The sequence below is a fragment of the Lutra lutra genome, chromosome 8, assembly GCF_902655055.1.
Source record: "Lutra lutra chromosome 8, mLutLut1.2, whole genome shotgun sequence".
Classification (NCBI taxonomy): Eukaryota; Metazoa; Chordata; class Mammalia; order Carnivora; family Mustelidae; genus Lutra; species Lutra lutra.
This window is the reverse complement of record NC_062285.1, coordinates 114,295,002-114,311,549: the sequence shown is the minus strand read 5'-3', so window position 1 is coordinate 114,311,549 and position 16,548 is coordinate 114,295,002. Positions and strand designations below refer to the sequence as shown.

Genomic DNA, 16,548 nt, shown 5'->3' with positions numbered 1-16,548 from the left:
CCTTTTGATCCAGTCATGTTGCCTTAAAATTAACTGTTACTGACCTTTTCAAATTTTGATAACTTGTTACAGAGTTCTGGTTTATGTAGCCAAAGACTACCTCTCTGTAGCTTTCTTTCCTTTCATTCTACTTGTGTCCTTCAGTGGGCCACAAAATTCATCGGGTTCCTTTTCTACACTGTAGAATGTCACATGTTTGAAGTTTGCTGCCACAACTTATTCCTCCCCTAGACTAGATTTCCTCCATTTCTTCAATGCACTGGTTTCCTGACTCTTCAACATTCTCTTTATTATTAACTGTGTTATAGTACATAGACCATGGCTGTTCACTCCTGACCTAGTAGGCCTGTTACGTATAATACAAATAAGTCTTTCATTCATCACTCTTTTTGAGACATTCAGTCTTCTTATTCTATCTGTATAGCAGAGTTTCTTTTGTGTTAGAGTATCATGAGAATCTTCTTTTCCTCTAGGTTTAGAAATCTTACTTCTTTAAACATTCCTCATCTGAAATGTTTGGGCAGTCCTCATCTGAGGAGAGCAGGTAAATATTCTTAACAATAAAAAATAGCTAACGTTTTTAAACATTAACTGTGTGCCAGGCTAAGTTAAATAGTTTTATGGATATTAACACATTTAAAGAGGTGGGTATTGTTTTGTAAATGTATTTTTATAGATGAGCCAGTAATCTTATTCATGTGTGTTTGTCCAGGGTGAAGCAGAATAGTCTGTTACCTATCTTTACGAGTGTTAGGCTCCTGTCACTGCTGCCTAAGAACATATTCTCTTTGGGGGCCCAGTGAAAAGCACTTACATCATGTTAACTAACATCAAGTAAGTGCACTTTGTGACAATGCACTTACTTCTCCTTCCTACCTGTCTTTCTGAATCCGGATTCTGTCATCTAACATTTCCTGGCTTACCCGGCTTTAAGCCATCTACAGATCGGGGAAACATAACTTCTGTGTTTCTGAATCATCAACAATGGTTTAGAAGTCAGGAATTAGAAACCTAGTAATGCCTTGCAGGTTGTTCCTCTTTGTTATAATACACTTAGTTATAGGAGCATTCATTTTGTATCTTTGTCTGCAAAAATCTCATGTTACTATATAATACTTTCAGAGCTCTGAATTTTATCTAGCTTCGTATTTCATCCCATACCTAACTTAACTGTTGCCCTGTGTTTCTTGGAGTTTTTCTGATACGCAGTTTTTTGTGGTTATCCTTGTTGAGTCTAGATAACATCCATACAACCATTTCATGATCCACAAGTCAAGTGTTCTTGTGAAAGAAGGAACTGAACTTGTAATTAACAAAGCTGTCTCGTTATAAGCTTCACCCATTACTAGAACCTCACAGTCATTTTTCGGTCTTCAATGGAGGGCCCTGCTCATTCCTACGAAAGCTTATGTGTCAGTTGGAATCCATCTCAATCCTTCTTTTTGAAAACGGTTACTGCTTTTGCCTAACTGCAGTCTGAAACTACCTCTTTTCTTTTTTCATAATCCCTCAAAGACTCCAGTAGTGGTTTGACCAGAGATGTCATCTAGTGATTTAGGGATAAGTTATATAGACCAAGAGAACTCCATAGAGCCCCTTTTTGTTTTCTTTAAAATCCCTCTCTTTGGGGTCCTCAGCTTCCGTGTAACATTTCTCCTTAAACTTTCCAAAAGGAAGATCAAAATCTTTTAGACAGCACAAAGAAGCAAAAACATCTTACACATTCTGTTATATCTCAGTCCCAAACAGTGTGTCCCCATCTTGATTGTCATTTTGTAGCTAACAAATAAAAAACTAAACTTTTTTGTTGTCCTAAGCATTTTTGTGAATCCACTAGTTTGGTGAATGGAGGGTTGAAAGTGGATAGGGAGGAAAATAGCAGAGGAGACGATAGACAATCTAAAAATAGACAGTAGCCTGATAAATAGAACATGTAGGTAATTGTAAATTCAGATAGTAGACTTTTGGAAAGTGGCTCATTTGCATTTGGTGATTTCACTTGGATTTCTCTTTCTTTAAACAGTGGGGGAACTGGACATAACTGGTAATCATGTACTCATCAAAGCTATGTGGCTTGCACAGTGGCACAAAACTCAACCCCAGAAGGAAGTTTATTGATAAATTACCAAGAAAATCAATGGCTAGGACAGGCTCGAGACACTGATTGACCAAGGGGCTCAAATGATCCAGCACTGACAGGCACATTCCTTGCCTCTCTCCTTTCCTCCCTCTGTCTCACCTTCCCTTTTGGATTCATTTGCAGAGGCTTTCTACATCTTGGATTTAAATTCAGTAAGAAGAGACAAGTCTCTCCCCCAGAGTCACAGCAGAAGCCTCCTTCCTCCCTTTTGGCCTTTGTTGGGTCATATGCACATTCCTGAACCGGTTACAGTTGTGGCCAGGGGAATGTTTGGATGTGGGAGGAAGCCACATGGGGACTGCTTTGAGAGTCCGGGAAGGGCAGATCCCTAAACAAAAAGTGGGAATTATTGCTGGAAAGCGCGGGAAAGGATGCGGAGTTGGCAGATAACGAATATCCGCTACAGTGTCTAGAATTCTTGTATTATATACATTGGCACATTTGGCATTATTTGACTCTTTTTGACCTAGGACAGTTTTTATTTGAACCTAATAAATGTGAAGGCATAAAGTAGAGGCAGTATAGTGGAAGGAGCATGGCTTTCGAGTCAGAAATAGAAATTCAGATCCCAGCTCTATTATGTGTCCTTATTGTTGAGAAGTTTCAGAGAACCCCGTAAGTAATACCCGTTCTCCTGCTTGCGTTCTGTCGAAAGAGGATTGGCAGAGAGGAATAAAAATACTAGTTTTAATATTGACAGAAGCTGACGTGGAAGATTTGGGTTTTGTGTGACAGCAATAAAGCTCTACAGTTGAATCCAAAGTTAATCGGTTCTTTACCTCACCTCAGGCACTTGGAGCAGGTTTTTGTGTTTTTTGTTTGTAAATCTGGGGGTCTGCCCCTACCCTAATAACTCAGACTGGAATGTATGAGTTTTGCAGAAATCTGGCTCCCAAAAGAAGGTAGAAAGGCGAAGAAACTACATATGTCCAGTGGCTCTTGGAAAATCTGTGAGGCAGCTTATTTTACCTCAGTGGTAATTGATGGGATAGGAAGCTACCACTGAGGGAAACTCCTCTCTTTGTGGAGGAAACCAGAAGACTGATGACATACACACAGACTTAGTTAGGAATCTTAATTCTTTTTTCTCTTGTACAATAATAAGTTACTTTAAGATTGGTGTGATAACTCGGATGCCAGCAAAGTTTGGATTTGGAAACTCAGGGAGATTGTCAAATAACCACCCTCTCAAGTTTTTAGAGTCAGGTTATTATAATAATTGATATGTGAGTAGGAGGCAGCCCACTTTGCTTCTGAGATAAGTAAAATTGGTAATAATTGGGTAAGCAAGAGAAATTTTTGAAGTGGGAGGAAGCGGGCAATGAAAAAATGTCTTACAGAATCTATAGCTATCACATCCTTGCACATTTAACCCGAGGCAAGCAACTTTTCCTCAACCATCCTAGTATGAATTCAGAGTTTTTAATCCATTTTCCTATCCACTGGTTCTCACAGTATGCTCTCTGGACTGATAGCATCTGTATCACGTGGGAATTTGTTAGAAAAGCAAATGATGGAACCCATCCTAATCCTACTGAATTTAAACTCTGGAGACGAGACCCAGCCATCTGTATTTTAATCACCTGTAGATGATTTTGAAGCATATTGAGGTATGAGGACCACATACCATGATTTGTAAATATCCTCATAACAGTTTAATAGATGAAGATTAATTGCACTTGCCAGTAATCTTTTCTCGTTCCCAGTCATTGAACATCTTATTAAATATGGGGGAGTGGGGTATTCGAGGAAGAAGAGAGATTGAATAGGTAAATTAGAGCTTAGGTTTCAATGCTAAATAGGCATGAGCAGTGGGACTGTTTCTTTACCCTATAAGTTTAGGTATGTGAAGCCTGTTTTAAAAACTGAATGTAGCCGCAAAATGCACACCTTTGGATAAAGGAGAAATTAGAATGAAAGAGAACCTGGGGGGTAGTGATTATAACTTGTGAAGGAGGGACTCGAAGATCAGAAAGAAAAATGTTACATAAAAAGAGCTTTTCAAAGAAGAGTTTACTCAGTGACTGAAGCTGAAGTGGATGGAATCAAAGATAACTTAGGACTTCAAGCCCAGGTGATGAGGACAATGGTGAGTGAGGAAGGAAGTTCTCTGCTTAGGGAATAAGATGAATCCAGTGTTGCTGGGACCCCTGGGTGACTAAGTTGATTAAGCATCTGCGTTTAGCTCAGGTCATGATACCAGGGTCCTGGGATTGGACCCCTGCATTGGGGTCCATGGTTAGCAGAAAGCCTGCTTCTCCCACTCCCTCTGTCACTTCCCCTGCTTGTGAACATGTGTGTGCGTTCTCTTTCTCTAAAATAAAATCCTTAAAAAGAAAAAAGAAGATGAAAGCAGTGTTGAGCATGTTAACATTGAGATGGCTAAAGATGGTTAACATAGATGGAGACAAGAGCTGAACATACATCTTTAGGTGGCTTAGATTACAAGGAGAACTTTAAAGTATTATAGGGAAAATTAAAGTAATGCATCCATTCATTGCTTAAACACTGGTTGTCTGCCATGTGCCTTGCACAGTTCTAGATTCCCAGAATGTACTAATGGGCAAGCCTGACAAATAAATGAACAAGGTAATTTTAGATAATAAAGCCTGGCAAAGAAGTAGAGTAATGACAAAGAGTGATAAGGGGTAGAGGATTTCTTGGGGTAGGTGGTCAAGGCAAGACCTGAGGTGATGACATATGACAGAAATCATGGTGGAAGATAGTTTTAGAAAGCCAAAAGATGGTGGTGCTGCAGAGTGGCCAAGGAGGACTTCAGGAAAGCATATTGTTTGTTGTGTCTTTTGTCTTTTCAGGGTCTCTATTGTATGAAAGGTTTAGAAAGAAGGTTCCATGTATTAGAAAGAACATGGGTTTGGAGACATCCCAGCTCATCCATTTTTTTAGGCATTCGTTAGCTATGCAGAAGCTACTGAAATTATCTGAGGCTTATTCTTCTCAGTAGAGAGGGAGTAATAACACCTCATGGGATTAAATTGTGATGATTAAATGAGAGAATGAATTTAAAGAAATAGTGCTTGGAATGTAAGTGCTGAGTGATAACTGTTAATAACAGTGATACTGAATGGAACATAAAATTCAGTCATGTGAAATGTGTTTTCATTTAATAATGGTGAGATCTAGTGTCTTGAAATGCAGTTTTATTTAGGAGTTATACTTGGATATTTTGTCGTGCAAAACACTTTACAGGCATGAGACTGCAGTTAAAATATTTCTATAATTAAATGTGTACTTTGATTAGCTACTTGGAATGCTATTTAGAAAATACACTTGTATGCATAATGCTATTAAAGAGGGATTGTATTAACTTTTAACTATTTTCTTACAGATGTGTACATCTCATGATTGATACGAAGAAACAAGTCATGGGCCAAAGGTCAAGATACTTCTCTGGGAAGTGCTGTTGATGCTGCTCTACGAAATTATACAATGAGTGTTTGGTTTAAGAAAGACTTTCATATTTAAGAGATTTTCATCTTGGAAATATATCAAGTGAAAATTAGAGTCTTTTGGGAAACATTTTCCTCCTAATAAATTATTCTTGTAATGGGCGACATGGCAAACAATTCACTTGCATATAGTGGAGTAAAAAACTCTTTGAAGGAAGCTAATCATGACGGAGACTTTGGAATCACGCTTGCAGAGCTGCGGGCTCTCATGGAGCTCAGGTCTACAGATGCATTACGAAAAATACAGGAAAGCTATGGAGATGTCTATGGCATTTGTAGCAGATTGAAAACATCTCCCAATGAAGGTGAGTTGTGTTATGTTTGTTTTTAGCTCTTTGTATGGGGAGCACTAGGAATTTGGCTCATAAATACACCTCCCTCTATATATATGATTATATCATAATTTTAGTGACATTAAGGTGGGTGGGTTAGCTCTCAGATTGGTGCAATTAAAGTAACTTTAGATCAGGAAATAATATTACAGATGTATATATTTAAGTTGGTGGGAGGAAATATTTTGTACTGTTGTGCATATTGCTGCTGCTTGTTTATAGTAACAAGATTGCTTTTCCACTAGAGCTGTAGAGAATGGAACCAGGCTGGGTAGCCCCCAGGGGATTCAGTGGAAATAAACCCTGCTCACTTAGCCTTCATTTTATAAGGTGACTTGAAGTAGTTGTCACTGCCAGTAGCTGACCAAGTTGTTTTTAACCTAAACTTTAATAAATTAGTTCAGAAGGTCCTAAAGCAAATGGAGTAGATTAGAAGCCATTTTTTTTTTTTTTTTTTACCTAGCAGACAGTTCCTTTGATTACAACTAATTTTCAAGTCTTAGAATTATGTTCAATTTCCCTGTGTTCAAAGAAATCTTTGGTTTCATAATTCTCAATTTGTAGTAAATTTCTTTTTGAGAATCAAGAAAAGTCATTATAACTTCATTGCATTATGGCCTTTGAAATGGTTTGAGATAGGTGACCTTTTTTATACATTCATCATGTTGAAAAGAAAATTATGGTTAGGAAGTTTCAGAAAGGCTTTTCCAAATTACAAAGGAGGATACATAATGATGACTGGTGATTGTACTTTAGTAAGGATGGGAAAGTATTAATGTTAAAAATTAAAGTATATTAGTACATATTCCAAAGCAAGTTCCAGAGAAATTAGGCAGAGATTTTTTTTTTTTAGTCTATTTATTTTTTAAGTAAAAGTAACCCTCTACACCCAACGTGTGGCTTGTGTGTGACCTCACAGCCCCGAGATCGAGAGTAACATGTTCTTTTGACTGAGCTAGCCAAGTGCCCCCCAAAATGTTTTTCTTAACTTTTTTTTTTGAAACATCTTATGCCATGCCATAATATATGTGATAAAATTTAAAGTAATGGCAAAAAGTTACTTCCAAAAATGTTAGAAATTTTTAAATCACATCAAAAATTCTTTAAACTTGTGTGTGTGTGTATTATTGCTGTTTGAATTCTTAATTGTTTTAGTAGTGGGTAAATATTTTTTCTGAGGTGGCATAATCTTGAGGAAGCCAGTATCCATATTCACACATGTCTGAAAAGGGTTTCCTTGATCACTTGGAGTATGTTCTTTTTCCTGCAAGGCCTGTTAAATCTTTTGTATTTTCTGGATCTTTTCCTTAAGTCAGAACTACTAGAAATGTGGACTTCTTAGTTACTTCTTAATATGCTGTACCTTTAAGGTAGCAGGGATCCCTGTTGGTGTAAATTCTAGGAATCAGGAACAGACCCATGGACTTTAACAGATAGTAATTTGACAAAGTTTGTAGCTTGTTCATTATGCAAACCCCTTTTGAAAGATTAGCTCACTTTATATCCCTTTTAGAGATTTGTACATTGATACGCTGTTCTCAGCTGGTAGATTCATTAATTCATCTCCATGTACTTTCTACATTGAACCTAACACCTAATTGTTGGATGTATCATGCTCACCAAATTGTTAAGAAATGCTGCCATTAAAAAGACCTCAATATAACAACATAGTTTGTTCATAAAAAGTGATACTGAGGGGCGCCTGGGTGGCTCAGTGGGTTAAAGCCTCTGCCTTCAGCTCAGGTCATGATCTCGGGGTCCTGGGATCGAGCCCCGCATCAGGCTCTCTGCTCAGCGGGGAGCCTGCTTCCCTCTCTTTCTCTCTCTCTCTGCCTGCCTCTCTGCCTACTTGTGATCTCTCTCTGTCAAACAAATAAAATCTTTAAAAAAAAAAAAAGTGATACTGAGCTTCAGCTTCAAACCACTTAACTGTACTTCCCTCAGCCATGTTTTTGCATTTCTGTGCTACTAGTTAATCAGAATTCTTGTCTTCTAATAACTAAACACCCCTGTATGGTCTGTTCTCATTTTTAATAGATGTGATTTTCATTTGTTTGCACTGGAGTTTCTTTTGTGTTGTTATTTGGGGCAGTAATCCTACATTGATTTTGGCTGTTTATTTAAGTTAACTGAAAATTTGGGGAGGTGATGGTTATGCACCTTTCTTACTGCATGATGGAAGCTGTGGATAATCTTAGAAATAATTCACTTACTGCTCAAAATATGATGTGCATTGTTGCCGCTTTGAGCTATCAAATAAATACATGAAATATTTTCCCCCCTTTTATTCTTGGGAAATTCTTGCTTATCTTCTTCTTCGTATTACAAATTTTTGTTAAAATTTGCACAAATTTTTGTCTTCACTGGTTAAATATGAACAGTTTGTCATTTTGAAATATTCTTTTAAAAAATGTGAAAAAAACATTTTAAGCATATTTGTGTTTACAGTTGTAGGGTGAAAGAAAAACAGCCACAGGCTTCATAGGAATATTGTTACCAGAGGAGTAGTTTTAGTTTAATTTAGAAATAATTTACTCAGAAAGCTAATGAACATTTTGTCACTGATCAGCTAGGCAAACGATAATAAATAAATCATCATCAGGGATAATCAGCTAGGAGTTTGTAGGCCCAAGAAAACGATTCAGACAATAAGTACTCCTGTGTTACTATAACCTGCTTCTAGTCAGGGAAAGTGAGATTAAAATGACTCTTTAAAGAATGTAAATTTGGGGGGCACCTGGGTGGCTCAGTGGGTTAAGCCTCTGCCTTCAGCTCTGGTCATGATCTAAGGGTCCTGGGTTTGAGCCCCACGCTTCCCCCTCTCTCTCTACCTGCCTCTGAGTGCCTAGTTGTGATCTGTGTCAAATAAATAAAATCTTAAAAAAAAAAAAAGGAATGTAAATTTTGATTAAGTTAAAACTGAAGTTTATCTGTTTCTTTAATACTTTACTTAATCATTCATTGACGGAGTCTTTACCAGATCTAGGTTGTTAATTGCCATATGTTTTATATACCCTCTAAAAGAAAAGAATTAGTGTTGGCAGTTTTAACTGTAAGATAATTGTAAGTGTATAATTAAATTACATCCCAATTTCAACTGTGTTAATACAGTGTAAGAATGTGCCCCTTAGAATTGCTGGGATAGTCCGCTCATGGAGGCTACTACTTTTCTCCTCTGGGCATACACTTTCGTGAATAAAACAATCCCTGACTTATTTTTACAAGGGGGAGACAAATTTACAGGACAGCTAAACATATAATGTATTAGCAGTGTGTGCTTAAGAGAAAAAATGAGTGGAAAAGGAAAATCAGAAATATTGGGGATGTGGCTGTTGGATTGTTATCCAATCTGGAGGAAGAGCAACTGAAGACATTTCTTAAAAACAGCTAAAACAAAAAGAAGGTAACACATACATAACACTTTTTGTGTCAGATTGGCTGTTGCTAGCAGTTACAAATATTAACTCATTTTATCCTCAAAACAACCTTACCCTTTTTTACAACCAAAGAATCCACAGCACAAACAGGTTAATGGGCTTACCCAAAGTCTCACAGCTCTTAAGTGCCACAGTAGGGATTCAGACCTTGACATTGTAGCTACGGAGAACATGCTTTTAACCGCTATACCGTGCCACCTGTTTCAAAAGCTCAGTTCACGCAACTTGCAAAACAGTTGTGAGAAAAAGGTACCTGTGTTCTGTCTTCTCAAATAGTAATTTTTGTTGGCAGGAATTTCATGGTGAAACAATTTTTGAGTTATTTAATAAAGCTTCTGTTGATCAGTTAGTCCTTTTAAAATATTGCCTGTTCAGAAAGTTTGGTATTTGTGAACTTCCCCATTTGGCCTGCTGATTTACTGCTTGTCTTCCAGCAGAGTACCCCTTTAACTGGATTTGAAGCATACTTTATGTGTACTGATCGATAGAAAGTGTTTTGAGCCAGATGTGATTTTCATATTAAAAATTTAACCATCTCTAACTCTTAAAAGAATTGGAAGTACAAATTTTGAGGTTAACTGAAATGGAGACTGTTATCTCTTGGAGTCCTCAGAATCCGAGAATATACTTTACAACGAAATTACTTACTTACAGCATCCTAACTGCATGCAGTTATCCTTGTGGTTTTTTTCTTCATTATCTTTATTGTTTTCCTATAGTGACTTCCTTATTCCTGTTGTAAATCCTATTTCTTGATCCTTTTATTTCCAAACTAGCTTTGGGGATCTTTTTCCCTTTTAATGTGTTCCTGTGTTATTTATATTATATTTTATATTGGATGGTAGAGTAGACTGTCTAATGATGAGATTTCTAGAATGCAGATCTCTACGCTGGTAGCATCTTTGTCATTCAGTACTGCCGCACTAAATAAAGGATAACAATGAGGGCATACCAATTAAAGTCGGGTACAGAGTGATAACTCTGTAAGAGGCATGGGTGGCTTCATGGCCTTCTAAAGGGTCAGGAAAGTAAATGAGACACCAAGCTTTTTAAGTGGTAGTTGCTAAAATTAGGTGCAAGAGGAAAGAAAGCAAAGGTAATAAGAAAAGGAAACGGGTAGAAAGAAACAAAAGAGTTATGTGGTAGGAAGCAGGGTAAAGTCAACAGTAATTGCCCTGGCTGACTAATGTTTCCATAATGTTTCAGATGGCAGTTGATATTTGCCCTCCTGGAAGTAAGGCTTTTAGTAATGGTGTGCTTTGACCAGGTCTCCATGATGTAACATACTAAAACTAATACTCACATTTGGGAACATATTTAAAAAAAAAAAAAAAAATCAGCCCTTTGCCCAGCATGAATCATTGTTGACTTAAAGGCTACCACAAGAATCCTCTGATGCCCTGATGGGTGTGCTTGGTTATACAGGTTGGCACAGATCTTTCAAGGCACTCAGCAAGGATTTCCATCACCATGGTATGCCAGCCACGTGTACTTTAATACTTACGTAGAGTTACCTACAAGCATTTTATGTTGATAATCCTCCGTGACCTTGTCCTAGAAATTTATCGCTGCTCTAATAGAGAATTATACATTTAATTTAATACCTGTTCAGGTCACTAGTTTTCATTGCTTATGAATTTTTTGAAGGTAGTAACACTGACCACTTGTAATTTTGTTCCATATACTTAAAGTTGTCCTTGATGGGAGTCTGAAGTAGCATAGCATTAGAGTTTTTTTTTTTTAAGTTTGGTTTTTTCTGAGTGCAGTTGACATTTTTCCTTTTTATTTTATTTTTTTAAAGTTTATTTATTTTAGTAGTCTCCATATTCAACGTAGGGCTCAGACACAGTACCTTGATCAAGAGTTGCATGCTTTTCCGACTGAGCCCACCAGGTGCCCCTGTGTTTCCTTTTTAAACCATTCTGTTCTGGTTTTCATGATGCTAGATTCTATGGGCTTTCTTCCTCTCTGGCCAGTTATGTAACAGCCTGCTGTGCTTTCCTTTAGATGTTGGTGGGCCTCAGGTTTCAGTTCCTCTCCACACACTCCTCTTCATCGACACTCCTCTGGTAATGCCATGTACTTCTACGACTGCACACATCATCTGGATGCTGGTGGTTTCCACATCTGTAGCTCCAGTCCAGATTTTTACCGCAGACTTTGGGCCTGAAAACTGGATTCGTTTTAACCTATAACCTTTCCATACTTTCCTTTCTGAAAGCACACTCTCTTTTCCCCGTTTCCACTGAAACCATTATCCACCTTTTAGGTGGCCTGGACTTGGGCGGGAAACTTGCACCCACTCTTGTTCTCTTGGTCAGCAAGACCTAGAAATTCTAACTCCTAACTTGGTCTTAACCCGAGGGTGTCTGCTTGTCTGCATTCCCATTCCTCTGTTTGAGGACTGACTTCATTTATGATAATTGAGATAACAGTGGACTCCGGTGTTTTTTCCTGTCTCCCTGTATGTTACCTGGCACTTCCCTCCTTAAAGCTAGTAGTGGTTTTGGTTAGGCCTTAGAATGAAGTTCTGACCTCTTGCTTAGGTTAACAGATCTTTTGGGGGATCTGACCCCTGCTTATTTCTCTTACCTTGTGTCTTCTTTCCAGCTCTTCTCTTCAGTGTTTGAGCATAGCAGAATGGCAGTTTTCTCAAATACCATTGTGCCAAGGTGTGACTCTTGTTTCTGAGTCTCTTACATACTATCCTTTCCTTCTTCTTCTTCCTTTTTTTTAAAAAAGAACAAAGGTACAGAGTAGCCTAGTGGGGTTCTTGCTACTCCATTTACTTACTTTAATTTTATTTACTGTTATTTTTTTAAGTAGACTCCACACCCAGTGTGGGGCTTGAACTCAGAGGTTGAATCGCATGCTCTGCCCATGGAGCCAGCCAGGTGCCCTATGTCTTAATCAGTCTTAAGACCTCAAATTAGATACCTTAGAATTTCCTCATCTATCCCTAACCATTTAAATTTTGGATTCTAGTTCCCTGTGTATATTCCCCTACTTCCTCACCACCCCTGTCATAATACTTAATACAATTTGCCACGATTAACTGGTTACTTGTCAGCTTGCCCTACGAAACTATGACTTCTTTGAGGGCAAGTGCAAGAGAAAGGCATGCTGTCTGACTCAATTCCGTTTGTGCGCTTACTTAGGGCCCATCACAGTGCCTGGCCCATGGAAATGAATGTGAATGTTTCACTTTAGACCAGTGATGCCTCAAATGAGGAGCAGGCTCCTTTTTTGAAATTGAGCATATTAGTTTGTTTCTCCCCCCAAAAATGCAAGTAAACATAAGCTTTCACATGCTTTCTCGGTCTGCACGTTTCCCTGCAGCCTTTACTTAGACGAGTTGGGGCGGCTGCTACCACCACTGCGTCCCTCTCTCTCTCTCACACACATACACACACACACGCACGTGCACACACGGAGACACGTACAGTAATTGATAAGACTGTGGTATTTGCTGTGTCGTAGCCGTGATTGTCAGTAAAGCCCTTCTGCTTCCTACATTCCAGTACTTTCCCCTTTTCATTTCCTAAACTGAGACATGATTTTATTAGTCACAGAAGTTGTGGTGCTTCGTTTTCTTATAAAACATCAAGTTTTGATAAAGTTTGAATTTTATGTCTTTTTCAAATATATAGACAATACTCCTGAGCTGTTTTCTACTCATAGGATGAAAATAGACTCCCCTCCCCCCTGCACCCTTCACTTCCCACAGTGGTGAATCCAGACCCCAAAAGCAGATAATGCTGAGACTATCAACCTTAAAGAAAACAAATGGTACTTTAATTAAACAAAGATGAGTCTATTTGAGAGTAGCAGGGGAATTGGCATTCGGGACAAGCAAACTATGGCAAACCATAGCCAAGTCTGAGGAGACAAAGCTGGGAGACTAACTGTTAGGAGGAAATTGAGGAGGGTTGTTTTGAATATAACTTCACTGGAGAAGACAGGAGTTCGAGGTTATGGTGGTTTCTCACTGGCTGCAAGTGGTGGGCAGTTTGCTCTTACTGAGGCATGTGGAAATCTTCCTCCTTCCTCCTGGTTATGTAAGTTGAGATGAGTGCTACGTGCATGAGAACTCTTCCTTCATGGCTTCCCGACTACATTTTAAATTAGATTTTCTTGATTCGTTTTCATGTTTTCCCCTTTTGATTAAGATCTTTCTCAGAAAGCATCACTGATTAAGCATCAGGTTGTTCTTTTTGATGGAAATATTTTTGTCTATTTGTGTCTTTTGGTGCTTGGAAGGACCTTTTCCAGGAGTCATGTCCCATATGAGGGTGAGGGAATGGGGGCTAAGTAGCGAGTGGAAACCATGGAGGCCACATTTGAGTAACAGGGAAGATATGAAAGAGGGGCTCTCACGCATTTCCCATTCATAGATTCATATCTTATCAGGTCTCTAAACATTAGATCATCCGAGAGCCTTGAGCTGGCATTCTGTTGGCTACATTATTTTCATGGCCTTCAGAAATAGCAGGAAGGACTGAACTCAAAAAGGGGTTTGAGGGTACCATGCTTGTATTTCTCATTGTCCCCAGAGCTGTTGGAACTCTCCTTTGGTCCTGCTGTCGCCACCAAATCTCCTAGTGCTGACTAGGAAATTCCAGGTTGGCTGGTCAACGTGCTTTTTAAGCCAAGTGGTTGCTCAATGATCTTATGTAACTGAGTTTTAACTTCCCCAGAAGTGTTAATCCAGGTGCAGCAGGTGGTGTTGGCTACCGCACAGACTCTTCCTTGCTCAGCTAAACGATTATCAAGGACTGTCATGTTATCAACTTTGGCCAGAGAGTGTAAGGCTCTTTTTTGGGGCAGCTATTGTCTTAGCGACTGATTCTGCAATATCTCCAAGAGTTAAGTAGAAATTTCTGATCATATTCTTGTTTACATGTATGCGTGACTGAGGAAATACAGCCCTGCTAAAGGAAGTGAATCCTAAATCATGAAAGCCTCCTGCTAGGTCCTTTCTCATTTGACAATGTAAATACAGGGGATTTGACCAAAGAAGGTTCCTTAGTTGGATTGTCAGAAGTTAGGGGCACGGTCCGATATCTTAAAAGGCCTTGCCTTGATATGCACTAGTTGCTGAGGCATTTATAGGCCCAGGGAGAATGCTAGCCACCACAGACAAACATAAGTCCAGTTGGGGCACAGATCACTCTCACTCAGATGGCACTGTTAATAGGGTAGAGATTTTAATGTTAAGTCCAACAGTCTGAAAGGCAAACCCCTCCTTTAGCAGTGGCCTTGGAGAAATGGATGAAAGTATTCTCTTTCCAGGCCAATGCCAGAGTAAAAGAAAGAGAAGGAAAAAAAAGTTTCCTGTTTAAACTATGAGGTTTTGATTTGGCATCAAGAGAGTAAGCAGTCAGCCTTTATGTCAGCTACTTCTTTTTCTAGTCTGTTTGATTTGGAGGTCTCTAACGTCTGTGCAGGACCAGGTGTCAGATGGAGCCTTCTTCATCCATGAGATACATGTTCAAGGTTTAAGTCCCTGAAGTTTGTCTGCCATCTGGGTAGTGAGAGGACCTGGTATAGTCCCTTCCAAGTACAGTCATGGGCAGTCTTTGTTCTTATTGATTCCAGATCAGAAGTATGAGAGAAAATTGGGAATGTTCCTTTGAGAATTGTAGCTAGATTTTGAGGAAATTAGAATTCAGGATCCAGTCCAATTTTGCAAGTTTATAACAGAAACTCCAAGACAATTAACAGGATTAAAGAAAAATGTAAACATAATTTTTCTCTCTCTGCAAGTACCCTCATTTTTTATAATAAAACTATTTCTTTGCATTAAACTTTGCCTGGTTATGTACATTAGTGCAGAAAGAATAGTGATTAACCATCCAAACTCTTTAAAACTATTTTGCTGGAATTTTGTAAGCAAGGTACCAGATTGATTTTTCCTTCAAAGGACTTCATTGGCTGTGTAAAGTCAAACTTCACTCCTTAAAACTCTCTTGTTTTATCTGAATCTATGCACATTTCTCAACTATGATATTCCAGCCAAAGCTTTGGTAATATAATAGATGTTTCTCTGTCCTGATACAAAAAGAACAGATCCTTATTGAATTTATGCAGGTAGTTGTCATGAAGATAAAAATACTCAGTTTCATATTCTGGAGGGATCATGTGGAGAGAAAAAGCAAATGTTTTATTTTATTGATGAAGGTGCGTATGACCAAATTGTTGATAGCTTAGGAGAAAGGAAAAGGTTTCCTAAAATCTGAAGAAGCAAAACATTAGAAAACCAATAATGTTTTAAACAAGAAGTCATAGAAATTATAGTCACCCTACTCCGTTCATTCAGTCTTGTGTTTTTAATTCTTGTTCTGCTTGAATTCAGTTTGCCACTAGTTCTGGAAATTCTTACCCAGTTCAGTTTTATTATCTTAAAGTTATCAGAGAACTGTCCTTTCCTGAATCTCTTTGACGATCAAGTAGTTTTTCAGGAACACTTGTAAAAGCATCAGAATGAAACAATAACTGTCTGTAAATGACCAAAAGACTTCAAAATGGCCATGGCTAAATGCCCGATGAGAGTTCATTATAATGCAGCCAAGATAAAAATTAGGTTATTTTTGTGACAGACACTTTAAGTAGTAACTAGAATTAGAAGTGTTAATATAATATCAGGACATACAAGATCTTTAGAAATTTCATGCTATTTTTCCTTATTACATTAATAACATTTCTACACAAATATATTCTAAGAAGGTTTAACATCACCTGTTTGATAATACTTCCCATATAATTTAACATACCAGGCAAGTCTAATTAATTTAACATCTCCTTCTTTATAAGGAAAACAAATCCTTTGAAATGTTCCAAGGACCCTCTGTAAAAACCTAAAGTTAGTTCAAGATCAAAATACTACCTTTAGGGGCACCTGGGTGGCTCAGTGGGTTAAGCCGCTGCCTTCGGCTCAGGTCATGATCTCGGGGTCCTGGGATCGAGCCCCGCATCGGGCTCTCTGCTCAGCAGAGAGCCTGCTTCCTCCTCTCTCTCTCTGCCTGCCTCTCTGCCTGCTTGTGATCTCTCTCTGTCAAATAAATAAATAAAATATTAAAAAAAAAAATACTACCTTTAGAATTTGATTTGGGAGAAGTTTGTCAAAAATACCAAAAGGCTTGGACACTTAGGATGTCGGGTCACTGTGA

The 16,548-nt window shown here is 38.4% G+C and overlaps 1 protein-coding gene across 6 annotated transcripts in view; it reads left to right on the top strand.

Moving 5' to 3' along the window:
- Positions 1-16,548, top strand: part of ATP2B1 (ATPase plasma membrane Ca2+ transporting 1) — a 125,224-nt gene that overhangs the window by 51,189 nt on the left and 57,487 nt on the right. For all 6 annotated transcript variants that reach the window (XR_007129348.1, XR_007129347.1, XM_047740771.1 and 3 more), the window contains exon 2: positions 5,490-5,915. Coding sequence is in view for 4 of the 6 variants with exons in the window: in XM_047740771.1 (XP_047596727.1) it covers positions 5,708-5,915 (208 nt within the window). In the remaining 2 variants the exon portion in view is untranslated. The remainder of the gene's footprint in view (positions 1-5,489; positions 5,916-16,548) is intronic.